Source organism: Gekko japonicus, unplaced genomic scaffold (assembly GCF_001447785.1).
Source record: "Gekko japonicus isolate JY-2015 unplaced genomic scaffold, Gekko_japonicus_V1.1 scaffold2216, whole genome shotgun sequence".
NCBI classification, from domain to species: Eukaryota; Metazoa; Chordata; class Lepidosauria; order Squamata; family Gekkonidae; genus Gekko; species Gekko japonicus.
In genome coordinates, this window is record NW_015163154.1 from 95587 (window position 1) to 116051 (window position 20465).

The 20465-nt window shown below is 45.3% G+C and overlaps 1 protein-coding gene across 1 annotated transcript in view; it reads right to left on the minus strand.

The window, feature by feature from the left end:
- Positions 1 to 20465, minus strand: part of SEMA3D (semaphorin 3D) — a 170209-nt gene that overhangs the window by 23220 nt on the left and 126524 nt on the right. The window contains exons 13-16 of the mRNA XM_015407058.1: positions 15698 to 15739; positions 12913 to 13070; positions 10420 to 10484; positions 3673 to 3812 (exon numbers count right to left, since the gene is read on the minus strand). Coding sequence (XP_015262544.1) covers positions 3673 to 3812; positions 10420 to 10484; positions 12913 to 13070; positions 15698 to 15739 — 405 coding nt within the window. The remainder of the gene's footprint in view (positions 1 to 3672; positions 3813 to 10419; positions 10485 to 12912; positions 13071 to 15697; positions 15740 to 20465) is intronic.

Below are 20465 nucleotides of genomic sequence, written 5' to 3' on the forward strand. Positions count from 1 at the left end.
CTCTAGGGTTGCGGTGCTCATCTCCGTTTCAAAGCCGAAGAGCCAGCGCTGTCCGAAGACGTTTCCGTGGTCATGTGGCCGGCATGACTAAACACCAAGGCGCACGGAACGCTGTTACCTTCCCACCGAAGTGGTCCCTATTTATCTACTTGCAATTTCTTGCTTTCGAACTGCTAGGTTGGCAGGAGCTGGAACTAGAGACAGGAGCTCACCCTGTCTTGCGGCACCCGGGTCTTGAACCACTGAACTACTGACCTTCCACAGCCTGCAGTTCAGCGTCTTAACCACTTGAGCCACCGCAGCTCCATGTGATGTAGGTAAAGGTAAAGGTTCCCTTGCTTGAAAGCCAGTCGAATCCGACTCTAGGGTTGCGGTGCTCATCTCCGTTTCAAAGCCGAAGAGCCAGCGCTGTCCGAAGACGTTTCCGTGGTCATGTGGCCGGCATGACTAAACACCAAGGCGCACGGAACGCTGTTACCTTCCCACCGAAGTGGTCCCTATTTATCTACTTGCAATTTCTTGCTTTCGAACTGCTAGGTTGGCAGGAGCTGGAACTAGAGAAAGGAGCTCACCCTGTCTTGTGGCACCCGGGTCTTGAACCGCTGAACTACTGACCTTCCACAGCCTGCAGTTCAGCGTCTTAACCACTTGAGCCACCGCAGATGTAGAGGGATTGTCAAATTAGAAAAATACTGAGCCATTGAATCTTGTATAACAGAAGCACTCATTCAATTGCTAGTTAACTGTTCTCTTCAGTTCTAACAGCAATAGGTCTACCTTCTCTCAGCCTTAGTCTGACAGTTTTAATAACATTTCCTTGTTGGTTGTGTGTGCGCCATGACTTCTAACTCTTCAAGCTCCTTCTCTGTCAGCTGATCTTAACTCTCAGAATCGGTTGCATTTTCTGAGGGGCTGAGTGGGGAAGGAGTGGGAAAATTAAAGTACCAGACACGTGAACAAACTACTTATTTATTCAGATATTTATATCCCACTTTCCCCTGTGACTCAAGGCGGCTTACAAATCATACTGAAAAGCAAAATAGTGATGTGCAAAAAAACTGTGTTTTTTCCGTCTCAATTATAGCCTATGGGGAACATTATAGTATCGAGGGAGAGACTGTTCTTTGAGGTAGATTCACCAAATTTGCAGCATAGCTGCTGGTCCCTCTCCTCAACCCCCCCCCCCAAAGTTTCAAAAAGATTGTGCCAGGGGGTCCAATTCTATAGGCTCAAGAAGGAAGTGCCCTGTCCTCCACTGTTTCCTATGGAAGCTTGGTTGTGAGCTGAACAGAAATCCTCTGAGCTGGCCTCTGAAATGTTGTGTGCCAGCACCCCCTACTGCAGTTTAGAGGGAACTGTGGTCTTGAGCAGTTCTGTTATCTTGGAGTTTTTTTGCTTAGCTAATAAATTAGAACAAAGTGCAAGCTTTTGTCTTTGTCTTTTTTACCCCTTGGGCTGGTCTCTTGTCAGTTCACATTCTGCCCAGGGACCTGGGATTAGTTTTTAACACTCTTCTACCTGACAAAGACAGAGGCTGTAACTGAACCTTCCACATGGGAAGACATAGAAAGAATGCTTACCAGCCAAGCAGAAGAATGGAGAAAGGCTGCAGGAGACTCAATCCCTAATCAAAAAACAAACATGGACACTCACAGAACTACCTCCAGGAAACAGGGCAGTAGGATGCAAATGTTCTTGAAAACCAAATATGATGCAAAAGGCAGGCCTTGCTGAATTGGACTATTGTTCTACAGAAGGTATGTTTGCAGATGTACTTATCAAGCCACTTCCACGTGAGAAATCTGAGGGTCTATGCAAGAAAACGAATCTTATGGACTTTGCACACTGGACCTTGAGAAGGGGTGTTGGAATATGCAAGGTCTATCGTGCATAGATAAAGAAAATGACAAGAAAATCCTGCAAGAAGCAGCAGAGGGGACAACTAGTTAGCACAGTGAGATTAGGGACTTCCTACTATTTTCAAATAGTCTCCTTACTGTCTCCTGATTGGCTCAGTTAGGGTTTTTCCTGTTTCTGCTGAGATCTGTTCATTAGTGACTCTTTCCTAGCTAGTTAGACAGACTTTTTCTCTCCTCTTTCTTACAAAGTTTGTTCTCTTCTTAATAAACCAACTTTTATTCTTTAAAATGCTTGTACTCCACTTTACTGCATATCTACACTTTTCCATGAATTTTAAGTCAGCTTTTAAGATACTGTTTAAGTCCCAATTCATACAGGCCACTTAAAGTGCTTTCTAGTCCATCCACTGTTGGTATGCAGATGCCGACAACACTAGGGCTGCTTCAAATGCACTTTCATCAAAGTAATGAGCCAACTGACAGCCACGCAGGAAGGCTGTTTTGGAAGCACATTTTAACCATGTCAGTAAGGTAAAGGTTCCCTTGTTCGAAAGCCAGTCGAGTCCGACTCTAGGGTTGCGGTGCTCATCTCCGTTTCAAAGCCGAAGAGCCAGCGCTGTCCGAAGACGTTTCCGTGGTCATGTGGCCGGCATGACTAAACACCAAAGCGCACGGAACGCTGTTACCTTCCCACCAAAGTGGTACCTATCATCTACTTGCAATTTCTTGCTTTCAAACTGCTAGGTTGGCAGGAGCTGAAACTAGAGACGGGAGCTCACTTCGTCATGCGGCACACTCGGGTCTCGAACTGCTGAACTACTGACCTTCCACAGCCTGCAGTTCAGCGTCTTAACCACTTGAGCCACAGCAGCTCCAACCATGTCAGTAATTTAGAGCAAAGTTGATATCAGTTTATACTGCTAGTCAAAATCTGTTATGCAAATTCATTTTACACTGAGTTGTGAACTGGTTGGCAGCTGTGTGATGTTCTTATGTGTTTTTTGCTTTTCTTTGCCTCAGCTCACCTAGAACACTGGGAAAATAGGGGTGGTGGTGGTGTGTGTGTGTGTGTGTGTGTGTGTGTAGGGGGAGTTAACAGGAAATATATTAACAACTTCTATGTAAACCACTGGCAGTTGGGTTGAGAGGGTTTTCAGAGTTTGGTAAGACAAGCTCAGGAACGACACAATTTCCCCACATCCTGAAGCATTTCTTGACTTTGCCAACTGCCCTGCAGAGCTTTAAAAGTCATACTTAGTGAGCATTTGCTTAGCTGTCTCTGTGCTACATTTGCACCTGTGCTATTGGCACTAGTAGCATGTTTTGAAAGGCTAGAATCTAAGTTTACACTGTAAGCTGGTTCAAACCATTTCTAGGAAGGAAATTACATTTAATTCATATGAGGACATTACTAGCCAACCCAAGACACTGGGGATGAGGTCTTCTTGTAGCTAAAACCTCCTCCACTTTTCTCTGCCTTTTCCTAAGGAAGTCCTTGGAATTCTCAGCAGTCAGAGTCTGGATTATTTATGGTTATTTTTCATATGATGAATGCAAAGTATACTAGGATGCAAATGAATTAAAACTGGTATGCGTATACTTTACATGAAATGCCCCAAAAGTTACATAAAACATTCAAGAAAGACGGTTGGCGACATATGGCAAAAAGATGGTCCATAAAGCCCTCCTCCTGCTCAGTACCAGAATATCACAGAAGATGAAGGAATGAAAATATTTGCTCATTCTAGTCAGGGGGGTCTTTGGTGTTAAAAGTTATTCTAAGGAAAGGCTGGCCTTAGTAATCATGACTTACCTCTTCCCGATGCTCTTCTCCCGAATGCTGAATAAACCACCTAATGGAAGCTTGTTGGGACTTTGGAATACACTCCAGGAATGTTGAATTAAACTCAATGCCAAAAATCACCTTTTCATCAACCACTTCATGACTAATGCCTGGAAAAAAAAACATGGTACAAAAGATTAAACCCGCCTTGAGTTCTTAAAGCAATGGGAAAAGATAAGCAATTAGGAACAGAGGCTATCATAGCACATGAACTGTTAAAGAAAACAGTTTCTTGCAGGAATTCTTTTGCATTCAGTGAAACTGAGGATGGTAACTAGAAAAACAACAACATAGCAGTAGCTGTGCTGAATCACACCAATAGTCTTTCTGGTCCAGGGCTGTTTCATACAGTGGTCAGCTAGTAGCCCAAAGCTTCCTCTGCCTACTGCCTGCCAGTACTGGTATTCAGGGGATTTATTTATTTATTTTATTAAACTTTTATCTCGCCCTCCCCACCGTGGCGGGCTCAGGGCAGCTTATAATACATACTAATGGATGTATACATTAAAATTCCAAAATATATTAAAACAGAGTTCAGTTAAAATTACAAAATATAAAAACATATCTACACAGAATATAAATATGATGACAGATGGTAGCGTTCTCTCAAAATTTAGATGGTCACCTACCCCTAATCTAGGCTGTTGGTTGTCAGGTTGTCAGGTTGGTGTTGGTGTTACGGCCAGGGTCATGATGTTAAAGGCTAATTGAACGCCTGGTGAAGAGCTCCATTTTACAGCTCCGTTTTACAGGCCATCTGGGAGCTCATTCCACCAGTAAGGGGCCGCCACAGAGAAGACCCTGGCTCTTGTTGCAGCCAGCCTGACTTCTTTAGGACCAGGGAAAACCAGGCGATTTTGGGATCGCTCTCTGGGAGTCATATGGGGAAGGCGTTCCCTTAGGTAAATAGGTCTCTGGTCATATAGGGCTTTAAAGGTAAGAACCAGCACCTTGAATCAAATCCGGTATGCTTTAGGCAGCCAGTGCAGAGCTTTTAGGGCGGGCTGGATGTGCTCACACACAGGAAGACACAACAACAACCTCACTGCTGCATTCTGCACCAGCTGCTGCTTCTGGATCTGGGACAAGGGCAGCCCCATGTCGAGAGCATTGCAGTAATCCAGTCTTGAGGTAACCATTGCATGGATCACTGTTGCCAGGTCATCGCGTTCAAGGAGGGGAACCAACTGCCTAATCAGCCATAAGTGGTAAAAGGCCGACTTCGCAGTGACTTCTACCTGGGCCTCCATCGTTAAGGAGACATCAAGGAACACTCCCAAGCTCCTAACGTCCGGCGCTGGCACCAGTGGCACCCCATCGAAGGTCGGGAGAGGGATCCCTAACACTGGCCCGCTCCGACTCAGGCACAGGACCTCGGTCTTCATCGGATTCAATTTCAGTCTAAGCCATGGATTTCAACACCAGGTCCAGATCTCCTGGACTATATTCTGACTGGCCGTCCAACAGAATATAATTCAAGTGTTCACCTTGCTGGAAATCTAACTCTGCCAGACATGGGGCATCACGCAGATTCTTCAATCACTGTGCTCCATATATGAGCCTCATCCCACCAAGTCTCAGTGATACCTATCAGATCATACTTACTTTCCAATATTTGAATTTCAAGTTCCTCCTGTTTATTTCCCATACTCTGTGCATTAGATGGATCACAGCCTTGTCATGGTGAGGGGGCTTGCGTGGTTCGATGAGGCTGTGAGCTATGCCATGGAGGGCCACAGAGGACGGACAGGCCACAGACCAAGTGTGATCCCCTGGAGAAGGAAATGGCAACCCACTCCAGCATCTTTGCCAAGAAAACCCCATGGACGAGGGCTTCCGGTTGATGGCGGCATGCTCACGGACTCACCTCCCGGACCTCCCGGGGGTGTCTCCATGCTCTGGCGGATGGAGGGGGTGAGCAGGCTCGTAACCCCCCCAGGAGCCCGGGAAAGGGCACCTGGCCAAGGAGCTTTGAGGGGGTAGCCTCTTCTCTGTCCGAATGCCAGGGAATCAAGGCTCCCCCTTGCTCCAGTGGTCCGTCCGGCCAAGAGACCTGATGGTACAAGTGAAGCTAGCCGGATCAAGTTCAGGACATCAGGCGTTTGAAATGATGAATGAAGAGGGGTCGGAAGACCAACTATGAACGTGAGTCAAATGAGAACTGATTTTAAAACGAAAAGACACTCCTTACCCGAAGCGGTGAAACGGCAGAAGCTAGTGGTGGGAGGGACGCCTCCCATGTCCATAAATCGTTGAGCGAAAGGGGAGGGAGTGGAAGAATAAACAAGAAATTACCCAGAAGTACTCATCCATTGAGCTATACAGATAAGCGTATATTCAGAGACTTTAAAATTTATTGCGAAAGCAAACAAACGAGATAAAGATGGCAGGGAAGAGGGACAAAGAGAAACTTTTAAAAGCGAAACTAGAGTCCCCGAAGGTGCCGGAAACGACCAGTGAGACAACGAAGGCGATGACAGAGGTCATGCACCCTCTGCTGGAACAGCTCAATGTCTTTAAAGAACAGATGTCTATGGTAACAGCGAATATTACTGTACAACAAAAGCAGCTGCAAGTTGTGACAACAAGCATTACTGCTCAACAAACGCAAATAACGGATTTGATTCAAGTAATGAAGCAGGATGCTGAGAAAGCAAAGGAAATGGCTGAGACAGCGCAGATAGTGAGGAAAAAAGTGCAAAAATTGGAAAAGAAAACTGTATCTTTGGAAGATCAGATGCTGCAGGTGCAAATGGATAAGGCTAATATGGTCCTGCGCTTCCAAGGGGTGCCAGAGAAAAGAGGAGAGAATCTTAAAGAACTTATGAGTGAGCTACTTGCCCCAGTAGCAGATATAAAGGCAGACTTGCTGCTCAACGACATGGATGTGGCCTACAGGTCATATTCAGGATACATAAAGAAAAATAATCTGCCTGGGGAAATTGTAGTAAGATTCTTGAAGAGGCACGTCAGGGATGCTATCCTGAAAGCAGTTGCTGCGACACCCCTGAAGGTGGGGGAGAATGCTGTCAGAACGCTAAAGGATATTCCATTTGAAGTAAGACAACGCAGAAAGAAATACAAAGAACTTGTGTTTTTCCTCCAAACAAACTCAATTGGATATAAATGGCTGTTTCCAGAAGGAGTAATATTCAAGATCAAGGAGAAGAAGGTCAAGATTGACTCTGTTCTTAAAGCTCAAGAGTTTCTAAAGGAGCAGCTGGGAAGGCCAGAGGACGAGAAAAAAGAAGAGGACGATAAGTCCAGTGGAGAGCTGGAAACTGGTTCGTCTGATGAGGACTCTTTGTCTGAGCAGGTGGCATCAGCCCCGAAAAGTTCCTACAAACTGCAGAAGAGAGAGAAGAAGTTGGAGATCTCCTCTCTTGGGTTTTTAGTTAGTAGTGGGTTCTTTACTTTCTCCCTTATATGTAGCTTTCCCTTTCCCTTTTTTTCTGTTTTAGTTTTTGTAGTGTTTAAAAAATCAATAAAAAATCCCCTCCGGGGTCTTAAAAAAAAGAAAGAAAACCCCATGGACAGTAACAAAAGGCTAAAAGATATGACACCGGAAGATGAGCCCCTCATGTCGGAAGGTGTCCAATATGCTACTGGGGAAGAGCAGAGGGCAAGTACAAGTAACCCCAGAAAGAGTGAAGTGGCTGGGCCAAAGCCGAAAGGACGCTCAGTTGTGGATGTGTCTGATGGTGAAAGGAAAGTCCGATGCTGCAAAGAACAATACTGCATAGGAACCTGGAATGTAAGATCTATGAATCAAGGTAAGCTTGCCGTGGTCAAAAATGAGATGGCAAGACTTAACATCGATATCTTAGGAATCACTGAACTAAAGTGGACAGGAATGGGAGAATTTAACTCAGAAGACCGTTATATCTACTACTGTGGCCAGGAATCTCGTAGAAAAAATGGTGTGGCTTTTATAGTCAACAAGAGAGTGCAAAAGTCAGTACTGGGATACAATCTCAAAAATGACAGAATGATTTCGGTCCGATTCCAAGGCAAACCATTCAACATCACAGTAATCCAAGTCTATGCCCCAACCACTGATGCAGAAGAGGCTGAAGTAGACCGATTCTATGAAGACCTACAACACCTCATAGAACTAACACCAAAAAATGATGTCCTCCTCATCATAGGGGACTGGAATGCTAAAGTAGAAAGTCAAAAGGTAACCGGAATAACAGACAAGTTTGGCCTTGGAAAGCAAAATGAAGCAAAATGAATGCCAAGAGGCACCTCCAGATCATGTAAAGACTGAAGCAGACTCTACTATTGAAGAATACCAGAATAGGGCTGGGTCTAAGGCATCCATATTGTGCCTACAAGACCACGTCCAAGTTCCTAAACAATTTGATTGTTGCCCATTGAGAAAGGTCCCAGAGCAAAGTGGTTAAATAGCTGTTGTACATGCCCCATTCACCAGTTCAGACTTTTACAAATGGAGATCTCAAATGACCAAACAATGTCCATGGCAGACCCACAATAGGGTAACCACACTGAAGTAGATAGAGTAAGGCATCAGAGATACAGAGAGGTGTTGCTCAGTGGTTTGGCACAGGCGGATTTAAAGCAGATAAATTTTGGCAAGTTGTATGAAGAAAGAAAGGAAGAAGATACTTCTGCTTTTCAGAACCATTTGATAAAGGCTTTTCAGAAGTTTGAGGCAGCAGAGAATTGTGAGATATTGAATATCATGTTTATGGGACAAGTCATGGAGAATATTAGAAAAGGTTATGGAAGCTGGATGATTGGCAGACTAAAAATATGTCTCCTTTGGTGGATGCTGCATATTGACCTCAGCCACACGGGCAGGAAAATGCAGGGGGGAGGCGTGGCTGTTTGCCCCGGAGCAAAATAACGCGCGACTGCGTGATCAGGCGTTAGGTTGAGGTCCCGTCGAGCTCCCATGGTTAGGGGGGAGGTGCGGAGCAGCGCGGCAAACAGGGTTGTGTTGTGTGTGTTTTTTTAACTGAAATGTGCGCATGCTCCGTTGGGTACTTGTGCGCATCCCATGGAGACTTGGAAAAAAACCCTTTTTGCGAGGGGACATGGGCGGGCGCCGGATGCCACTGGAAACGCGATCAGACGCCCACCCTTGCCCCGCGGTTTTCAGAAACTAGTACCTCGGAGGTACTAGTTTTTTACCCCGCATCTTTGGCGAGAAGCTCTACGCTTCCCAGATGTGGTGCTGTGATTGCGCTCGGAAAATCCACCTATCTTCCGTCTCTCTAGCGTGGCTAATGCTCCGTGTGACCGAGGCCATAGAGTGTTTATGAACAGAAATTTGAAGAAAGTGCAAGAGAAAAGTCATAAGAAGAGGCAAGCGAAGGTTTTGGTGGTCAGGGTCTGCCCTGAGAAGAGAAATAAGGGAAGTTTCAGAAAGATGGGCACAGGAAAGCCCAAGAGAAAGGACCTTGCGGTCTGTGGAATGAACCCTTGGGAAGGAATGTGTGAAGAGAAGAAAGGAACCAGAAATTTGCAGATGGTTGAGAAGGAAGAAGAGAGTGATTGAAAAGGTTAGCCCAGAGGGACTAAGAAATTTGAACAGGAAGTTTGTTGTTGTTGATGTGGATGGCTGCCTCCAAAAGTTTTGACTCCAATATAATTTGAATATCAAGCATAGGTTTCTTTTAATCCCAGATTGCTCAATAGCTCTTTTGGGATGGGACCTTTTGTGTAAATTGTAAGCTGTGCTCATGTTTTCTGAAGGTGGTGCAGGGCCCCCCAAATGCCCAAACATCAGATGCTTGCTTATGAAATGCTACTGCAAACAACAAATAAGCATAAGAAAGAGAAGGGTATACCACCAGTTTTTGAGCAAGTAGATCTTCAGGTTTGAGCTGAAGAAGGCTATCCTGGTAGGGCAAATCCTCTGCCCTCTTGAAGGAAGGAATTCAGTCAGTCAAGCGTCATTAATGCCTCCTCTTCAGGGAAGCCCAATAAGTCTGAAGCTAGTTTTGGACAAGCTAAAGCAAGATGGCTTATTAGAAGGTGGATCATCCCCCTTCAATACTCCCTTCTTAGTAGTGAAGAAGAAAAGTGATGGTTCAGGGGGAGCTCCCAAGTTGGCAACTAGTGTGGGATTTGTGGGCAGGAATGAGAGAATCCAGTCTCACTCCCTATCCAGTGGTGCTCAACCCCCACACTATCTTAACCACCATACCTGGAACCCATGGCTCACAGTTTTAGATGAATTTTATACCACTGCCTCTTGAGAGCCTTGTGAGGTTGGACTAGATAACCCTGGAGGTCCCATCCAACTCTATGATGCAATGATTCTATGAATATAATTGAGGTGGGGGGAATTGAAAGCAGTTAGGTTTCCTAAATCAAAGATTAAGCTAAATGGAAGAACTATTGTACTAACCGCAGTCTTTTCTATTAGTTTCCCTGCTTCAAAAAAGAAAAAATAACCCAAGCTGAACACTTGATTTATATTCTGTTGTCAAGGAAATTTCAACTTAACCACAAGATTGTTGATAATATATACTGCAAGTCAGTGTTGCCAGTTACCAGGAGCCAAAGCTCGACAATTTGGTAAGCTCAGGACAGAAAACTTGTTGTCTACAAAAAAGAATTGCACTACTCTTTTAAAGGAACAGACCAATGCTTGTTCATAAGATTTAAGATGCTATTGCCTTATACCCACAATGGAAGAGATGAATACATTCTTTTAGAAATGTATTTAGAGATGCAAATACTTACTGTCTTCAACATCCCAGCACTGAGTGATTGGGTCTCCATATTTGACATCTTGCCTCCTTGCCCGCCTAGAAAAGAGCATCAAGTTGATAAGGCTTTCTGAAGTCATGTATATAAGATGGTGCTTAGATGACATATATGTAAGTCATGTATATAAAATGGTGGTTAGATGAAGTAGACATGCAGAAGCTCCCCCCTCCTGATAGCAGCATTTGTGAATGAGACATCACTAAGATCAACAAGAACACTCATAGAATCATAGAGTTGGAAGGAACCTCCAGGGTCATCTAGTCTAACCCCCTGCACAATGCAGGAAATTCACAAATGCCCTACACACACCTCCAGTGACCACTGTTCCATGCCCAAAAGATGACAAAAACCTCCAGGATCTCCAGCCAAACTGGCCAGGAGAAAAATTGCTTCCTGACTCCAAAATGGTGATCAGCATTTCACTAGGTATGTAAGAAAGGGCCATAAGAACTAAGCACTGATGCAACCTTTCCTGCCCTCTCTCTCATGATCAGCCTAAGTTCACAGAATCAGCATTGCTGTCAGATGGCCATCTAGCCTCTGGTTACAAATCTCCAAAGAAGGAGAGCCCACCACCTCCTGAGGAAGCCTGTTCCACTGAGGAACTGCTTTGTCAGGAAGTTCTTCCTAATATTTAGCCGAAAACTCTTCTGATTTAATTTCAACCTGTTGGTTCTGGTCTGACCTTTTGGGGCAACAGAAAACAACTCCGTACCATCCTCTATATGACAGTCCTTCAAGTACCTAAGATGGTTATCAGATCACCTCTTAGTCATCTCCTCTCCAGGCTAAACATACCCAGCTCCTTCAACCTTTCCTCATAGGACTTGGTCTCCAGAGCCCTCACCATCTTCATTGCCCTCCTCTGGACATGTTCTACTTTGTCTATATTCTTCTTAAATTGTGGTGCCCAAAACTGAACACAATACTCTACGTGAGGTCTAACCAGAGCAGTGTAAAGTGGTATCATCAGCTCACGTGATCTGGACACTATAATTCTGTAGACACAGCCCAAAATCACATTTGCCTTTTTAGCTACCGCATCTCACTGCTGACTCATGTTCAGTGTATGGTCTACTGAGACCCCTAGATCCTTTTCACACATACTACTGCCAAGACAAGTGTCCCCCATCCTATAATTATACATTTGATTTTTCCTACCTAAATGCAGAACTTTACATTTATCCCCATTGAAATTCATTTTATTTGTTTTAGCCCTATTTTGCAGCCTGTCAAGATCATCCTGCATCCTGACTCTGTCTTCTACTGTATTTGCTACCCCTCCCAATTTAGTATCATCTGCAAATTTACTAAGCATTCCCATAACTTTCCATATAACTAGAAGCCAACATTTTTAATGGGAATAGTCCATACCTTTGATTGACACTCATTAAGCACGGAGTAATCAAAAGCCGTGTTTTCTATACTGGTTAGCATGTATTTCTTAGGTTTTTTAGAACTTCAGTGCATGTTAATGAAAGAGAGAATTTCTTGCCAGAGACACACATCCGTAAAATCCACATAAGATTTTCACTCTTCATTTCTAATGTTATATGAGGTCTGCTCCAGATTCATGCATGCTCCCAACTAATGTATATCTTTGGATACTCAGTTTGTGTTTTCTGTTCCTAGTTTTCGTGGTCTGCTGTTCACAGTTCTGGACTCGCCCCTAGCCAGGTCATAACTCTGTCTCTAACACTTCCAGTCATGATTGATGTCATGTGATTCAGATACATGCCATCTGGCCACAAAGTCATGCAATTTTCTATCATTTCCTTGCATGTTCAGTGTATCCTGTGCTCCCACATGGAGTTGAAGGCAGGTCCTGGGATTACGCTTCAGATTTCTCCTCTCCTTCTCTGAAATATTTCTTCTCACTCCTGAGCTCTGCAGCAGTAATGCCAACTTGACTTAAACTGAGAGTCAAAACTGAATCAACATCCACTCTTACCAGTTCTAATCCTTTTAACTAGTTTACAGGAGTAATCCAGAAAAATCTGAGTTTAGTTGGCTTCAAGGCAGCCTTGAAGATTTACTTGTCTGGGCAATCTGAGTATTTTGACTGTACTACCAATTCAAATTGATATTATGTTGGGTCTGGCTTTACTAATTTAAGATACTAGATGTTTTTATTACATTTTGTACTGTGTTATTATGTACTGTAATTGTACTTCACTTTCACAATGAAAAAATGGCTCATATATTTCTTAATAGTAATTAATTGTTTATGAAATCCATGCCTATATACTACACCAAATGCCAGTATCCAGAGGCAGATCACAGACATGGGACCCTGACAAATCTCTATGGTTGATAACAGTGTTGGGCTCGCCCATGTGTCTTCTCATGCTGCTCTGGCAGTGCACATCAAAAATGCCACCACAGTGGGATCATAACACACACCCATTCTTAGACACTCATGGATGATGAGGCAAACTATGCAAGGATTTATTTTATTTTTTTTACCTTTTTGAGGTTGGTGTATATCTGGAACAAGAATTTCCATCCCAAGCACAGTATGGGTCCCTGGCAAGGCAACAATCGGCACAAGCCTTTCCATATGTGTGACATCTGTACAGCGAGAGCTGAACAAACCCATCTCTGGAACCAATGTACAGTTGTTGCTGGAAATTGAGCATGGAAAATTAATTAAAAGCTTTCTGCAAGCAACTCTGGGTTGGTCTCAATTGCCCTTTAGCAATTTTTCATATTTTAAAAATTAACATTTTTATTATTGCAAAATATCTATCCAATCTTAAATTTGCACAACAAATACAATTTATGTTCCAATAGGTCATTAAGGGGCTCCATTTGTCTAAGTAACCTCAGTTTTTATCACCCCCAAAAGGTCTGACCCACTGTCAAGTTCAGCAATGCCCAAAGCCTTCTGCAGCTATTCAGGTATTTTTCCAGTGCGTCAAAAGGACAGTCAAGTAACCAGGGCCGGCTCTATCACTAGGCCAGCTAGTGTCTGGCCTAGGGCGCGCCGGCCCTCAGGGGTGCCAAATTGCGCCCCGCCCCCCAAACCCCGCAACCCGCCGCCCTAACCGGGCGCCCGCCCCTCTGGCGCCCTTAGCAACTCAGGAGTGCCCGGCGGAGGCAGCAAGGGAAGCTTTTGCCGGGGAACCCGCCGGCAGCATGTGGGGGGCGTGGTGCGCGGGCGGCCGTGGCTCTGCACTTCAGAGCTGCGCACCCCTGCGATCCTGCTTGCTCCTTGCCGCCACACCCTCTTCCACGCCACCGGCCACCGCCCCCTGTGGCTTCTTTGCCCGGCAGAGAGGCTGCAGCAGGGGCGGGGGGAGGCGAGCAGCGGCGGCGGCTGAGAGGGGGGAGGCAGCAGCACACCTTGCCGCCTGCCATCTGCTCACCCTGCCTCCATCTCCTCCTCTCTCAGCAGTTGGGGAATCAGGAAAGGAAAGCCTCTCTCTCACGCGCCCGTACCCCCCCCCAGCGGAGCTCCCTTTAAAAAGTAGCCCTGATAGTGGCGGAGTACCCGCACCCCCCGCGATCCTGCTTGCTCCTCGCCGCCACACCATCTCCCATGCCGCCAGCCCCCGCCCCCTGTGGTTTCTTCGCCTGGCAGAAAGGCTGCAGCAGGGGCGGGGGGAGGCGGGAGGCAGGAGGCGAGCAGCGGCAGGGTGACCCTCCTCCCAGTCTGGTTCTGGCGGAGAGGTCTCCAGGCCCCGCCGGGATGTTGGCATCTGCGCTTGCCTAGAGCACAGGACAACCTCGGGCCGGCCCTGCAAGTAACCAATCACCAGGTATGGCATAACATCTTACTACTGATTTATTTAAATTTGTACTCTAGCCTGGCCCCAAAATTCAGTGCACATAACATTGAAAACTAGATTGAAAAATCTTAAAAGAATCTTTAAAAAACAAACGTACCCAGTGTCGATTAAAACATTAAAACATCCTATCCCAGCCAAAACCCAAGGGACCGCCTTTTCCCGTATGTTCCCTCAAGAGCACTGCGATCGGGGAATCTCCATCTCCTGGACGTCCCAGGCCCCCAAAGTGTGAAGCTTGCCCAAACTAAGGCCAGGGCTTTTTCGGTGGCGGCTCCTACCTGGTGGAATGAGCACCCGGAGGAGATCCGGGCTCTGCGGGACCTTGTACAGTTCCGCAGGGCCTGCAAGACGGAGCTCTTCCACCAGGCCTTTGAGTAGGAGCCGCCACCGCCACTATTCCACCACTGAGATTCCATCATCCATCTACCCCATTACTGGGGGGGTAGATGTCGCCCGGCAGAGATGAGGAGAATATCATTCCTGGTGCTCATGCCATTAAAAAAGTCGGCCGCCAATGTGAAATGGTGTTCATTGTGCGCATCTTGATGATTTTATGTAGATTATTAGAGCACCGATTTTATTATGTATGAAATATTGTTTTACTGTTTTAAGTTTTTAATTCGGCATTGCCGCTTGTTAACCGCCCTGAGCCGCTGGGTAGGGCGGGATATAAATCCCTAAATAAATAAATAAATAAAACAGAGACATGCTGCGATTCAGAATTTTCACAAATCTCTGCTGGAAAGGACTTCTGAAATCACCTCTTCTCTCCTATAGTAATGTTAGGCTATCAAGTTAGTGGTGAAATCCTCTATAGAGTACATTGCATTTAAAAACAGGATCTGTACCTGATATTCTGAAATATGGTATTATGTATTTGAACTCTTTTACTACTGATTAGGAAACATCTACTAAGAGACAGGGGCCCAAAGCAGATGAAATTAGTTGTCATACTAAAATCAATGAGGCAAGTTAAGGAGCAAGCCTAACAAACAGGACTACTCGATATGGGACTACTTGAAAATAATGGAAGTTTATTAAACAGGGCTTACTACAAGTAAAGTTGTGGTGTTTTTTTTTAGGATTGCAGCCTCAGTCACCAACTAATTTGATTTCAGTGGGACAAAATAAGATGGCCTTCTTTGGATTGAGGCTTCTGGAAAGGAGAGAAGTTATTTATCTCTCACCCATTTTCTTTTCTTTTCTCCAAATCGGAAAGCATTTAGAATTACTAGGAGATACTTAGACAGGGAAGTAGACAAAAAAGAGTAGTTAGGAGAGACATACCATGTTATTACCATCAATATACATTGTCATGTTACACAACAATAAAAATTAAAACATATCACAAACATTTATTAAATGCCATACAAGGTCAGGCCATAATCCTTAAGGCATCATTTGCAAAGCAAGCAAACTGCAGATGCTAAAACTATCATACAACCCTAATTGCAAATTACCTGCTTTGAGGACATCTCCATTGTCAAGATAGGTGACGGATGCTGAAAAGTGAACAGATGAACAACAGTTGAGATACATACTCAATACTGCTCATTTCCTTTTTTTGGGGGGGGGGGGCCGAAGGGGGATATATATATATATATATTTGCATTTTCTACACACTACATTAATGGAGCTGCGGTGGTTCAAGTGGTTAAGACGCTGAACTGCAGGCTGTGGAAGATCAGTAGTTCAGCAGTTCGAGACCCGGGTGCCGCAAGACGGGGTGAGCTCCCGTCTCTAGTTCCAGCTCCTGCCAACCTAGCAGTTCGAAAGCAAGAAATTGCAAGTAGATAAATAGGGACCACTTCGGTGGGAAGGTAACAGCGTTCCGTGCACCTTGGTGTTTAGTCATGCCGGCCACATGACCACGGAAATGTCTTTGGACAGCGCTGGCTCTTCGGCTTTGAAACAGAGATGAGCACCGCAACCCTAGAGTCGGATTCGACTGGCTTTCGAGCAAGGGAACCTTTACCTTTTACACACTACATATATATGGAATGGGGAAAGGAGTACTAATGCCCTATCACTATTACTATGGGAAATGGGTCAGGGAAGTCTAAATACATATAATATACTAGATAAGGGGAGGAAAAACTACCATTCTATCCTAAATCTCCTATTGGATATGGGGAAGGGGTAGAGACTAATACAAATCACGATCTAAAAAAGCTTAAAAATAGACCTTTTTAACCTATTAGTACAGGTTATACAGAGATTAGTTTGATTATAAAAAGTATAAAGTTATTAGCTTGGCACAATTACTGCCCTTAGCACTCATGCTTTAGTTTTAGAGTCTTTTCTTCTTAGGTGTCTTCATTTTCTGCAGTTTGGGAGTGGCCTCTCCTTTCTCCGATTCAGATTATTCTGATGACGAGGAAGTTTGGCTTGTTGAGTCCTGTGAGTAGGATTCCTCATCTTCTTCTTCCTCCGCATTCGTTTTTAAATTCTTTTCCTTCTGCTTCTTTTTTACATTAAGTATTTGATCCAAAAATCTTTCCGCTTTTGGAACAGAGTCAATTTTATATTTTTTATCCTGGTAATTAAAACTCAACCCTTCCAGAAATAGCCATCTATACTCTATTCCCTATTTTTGCAGAGAGAGAGTAAGCATCCTGTATAGTTTCCTCTTTTTTTCTTACTTCAAATGGGATGTCTTTCATAAATTTTATCTCTTCATTCTTGATTTTTAAGGATTTCCCCATTGTTCACTTCAGCCCCAGTTCCCGGGTTGATCGTTTCGTGAATTTTAAATAAGTTTCCCCTGGGAGTTTATTTTTCTTTATAAAGTCCGGGAAAAAAAAAATAAAAATAAAGTCCGGATAAGTCCTGTACGCCACATCCATTTCCTTAATTAAGTCTTCTTGTTTGTAATCCATTAGTGAGGCCAAGGCAATCACCAAAAGTTCCTTTAGATCCTCATTCTTATCCTCAGGTATTCCATGGAAACATAGAACATACATGGATCTTTCCACCTGGAGCTGTATTAGTTGCGTTTTATCCAAGGATCTCTCCTTCTCTGCTTCATCCACTCTTTTATTAATACTCTCAGTCTGTTTTTCCATCTTTTTCAATGTTTTCTCAGTTACTTTAGTTCTCTTGTCCATTTGCTTTAGCTGTATCTGCACCTTGTCCAGTTTGGTGTTGAGAGTAGTCATCTGTTCCATTAGAGGGCGCAGTGCATTTGCTAACAGCGAAGCAAGGTCTGTAGATGCTTCCTGGTTCTGGGAGGGAGTCGTTGGTATGTTATTTCCGGTCACCAGTTTTTTCTCCGGCGCTCTCCGTCCTCTCCCAGCCATAATGTCAACAAGAAGTAAGTTTTCCAAAACAAAGCAAAAGTTATACGTTTTAATTCCGCTTCGTATATTTTAGCAGCTTTTGCGTTCGCTTAACTTCTTATGCGCTTGGTTTGGCTCGAAATCTCTTTATTTTCACTTTAAAACCATTTTTTACAGTTTACTCCTGGGGGGGCTTGAAATCTCCTCCCCCCGCTCTTCAAACTTAGGCGCTTCCAATTACTACCAAGGCTCCATTCACTTATTTTTCACCTGAGCTTTGCTTAACTCACAGTTTGTAGCCTTGGAGATCTTTTGGAAGTCTTTTTAATGAATTGGTCGTGATCACTTGCTCCGGCAGTCATCTCTAGGCGCCATACTGGCTCCGCAGCAACGCAGGACGAACTCGAACCCCTTCCGTCAGCCAGGTCTCGGCGTGTCTCCATCCAAGCAAGACGAGATGTGTCTGAGCGGTGAAATGCTTAGAAACTCCCAATACTGCTCATTTCTAACCCATCTGTCCTCACCCTGCGTCCTCAGGTGTGCCACGAGTGCTACCAGAAGTTTGGTGAAAACCCTGGGTGCCATCTTCAGGCTGAATGCAAAGGCCCAGTACTGGAAGTGCTTCCCATCATAGGTGAACCGCAGGAACCTCTGATAGGCTAATCAAATGGAGATATGAAGATAGGCTAGGCTAATCAAATGGAGATATGAAGATAGGCTTTGGAGAGGTCTATAGAGGCCAAGAAGACTCCCTTCTGAATGGAGGCCACAATGGATCTCAGGTTCTCCATTCTGAATTTCTTCTTTCCTATCCTCCTGTTTAACCATTTGAGGTCCAGGATAGCTCTGATGTCCCCATTTTTCTTTGGGACCAGAAAAAGAATGGCATAAATGCCCAAAGTCCATTGTGCCTTGGACACTGGCTCAGTTGCCCTGATATCCCGCAGGTGCTGGATGGCCTGCAGAAGAAGGAGATGGTTATGTTTGGAACATTTCCTGAGGATCTGAAGAAAATGGTTGCCCTGTGTCATGCTGAATTCTAGTGATTATCCATTGGTGACCATGTCCAAGACCCATTTGTCTGAGATGGAGAGTTCCCATTAATCTGCAGACCGTCCCAGCCACCCCCGACTCCTGGAGAGACTGAAGATTCTGGACAGTGAGAAAGAGGGAGCTTTGAAACCCTCATTGTTCTGACCTGCTTTGCTGTAGTTGACTGCTCCAATGGAACTCTGCTGTTTTGGTTGCCACATATCCTTTAAGGGCCTGGAAGAACTGGGTCCTGATCTCTTTGATCCTTTAAAGGAATGAAAGTATCTCCTACCTTTACTATGCTTCTTCTTGGAAGGTAGGGACTTCTTCTTATCTTTGTCTTCCACAAGGTATTTATCCATACCTTCTCTGAACAAGTTGCCACCCTTGAAAGGCAACTTGCTACCTTGGCCTGGGCTGAGTGATCCACCTCCCAGTTCCTTAGCCAGGTGTTGCACCTGGCTGTGACACTCAAGGCCATGGCTGTAGCTGACAGCTGTATGGAATCCAAGGAAGTGTCAGCTGCAAAGACTGTGGCCAGGGTGCTCTTCTTCAGCTCATCCTTGGTTGCCTTGGGAACATCACTATCCACTGCTGCCAGATCAGAAGCCCAGGTATAAGCTGCTGTAGCAAAGAGGGAGCAGGTGGTGGAGGCCCTCAGAGATGTGGAAGAGGCTTCAAACTCCCTGTGTAGAGTTTGTTCAATGCACATCACAAGGATCCCTGGGGGAACCATCACATCAGGAGCACAAAGGTGAAGCACAAACTGGCCATGGGATCATCCACTAGAAGAAGCTTAAATTTCTTGGCTGCCTCAGGAACTAAAGAATTAAACGTAGAAATAATATTGTGGTTAGCCTTTGGTTTGGTGGGGGCATCCCACTCTGAATTGACCACATTATTAAAAACAGCAGGAAAAGGAAGCCCTAAAGGGGCCCTCCCAGCCTTGGGCAGAGCTCTGAATGCGCCATCCAGAAAGTTTGAGTCTTGTTCTGCCTTTTCCTTGGTGTTGTAAGGGATTTCAAGAGCCCACAATACCTTAGGTGACTGCTTACTATAGAACTTCTGATGGAAGAGTTGCGTTTGCATGGTTGTTACAGTGGGTTCTTCTTCCTTTGAGAGCTCTCCTCCCTCCCTAGTGGAACAGGCATCTGAAACTTCTAAGTCCCTAGAGCAGAGCCCCATCAAAGGACTGGGTTCCGTGGAATGGCTGGGGGACTGTCCCAGCCTTTTTTTCTTGTAAGGAGGAGGGGATCTGTCTTCCCTCCTGCCTCTGGAGGTGCTGCTGGAAGTGTGGGATCTCCCTTGCCTGCTGGAGGACCTGGGAACTAGCTTCATGAACTCCCAAAACTCATTTCTCATCTTCTTGATCCGGCCCGGAAAATGGGTCTGAGCATTATTGCCTGAGAGATCCAGGGTGGGAATTCCCTCCATTGGGTTTTCCTGTTGGGACCTGGGATGGAGGAACCTGCAGGGGAATTTGGGAGAACAATGTCCGACACCACACTCTCTGGGGTAGGGTTGCCAAATGGGGCCGGGGGTGGGGAATCCCCCGCTTTGATGGCCCGATTTTTGACGCGACAAAAATCGGGCCCGGGGGAAACCCCACCCCGCGTCACCCGGATGTGATGTCGCACGTTGGGGGCGGGCCATAGCCATTTGAGGGGAAAACTCTATGTTTTCCCCTCAAATGGCCGTGGCCCCACCCCCAGCGTGCGACGTCACATCCTGGTGACGCGCGCGCGTGCACACACCCCGGACGCCAGCCGGAAGCCCCTGCTCCCGGCCGAAAACAATTTGGCAACCCTACTCTGGGGGCTAAGAAGAGGAAAACCCCACCTTGGCAGCCATTTCCCACTCAAAGGGCAGAAGTGAAAGTGAAAGTGTCCTGCTGGTGCTCCCCTCCTCAACCTTCTAA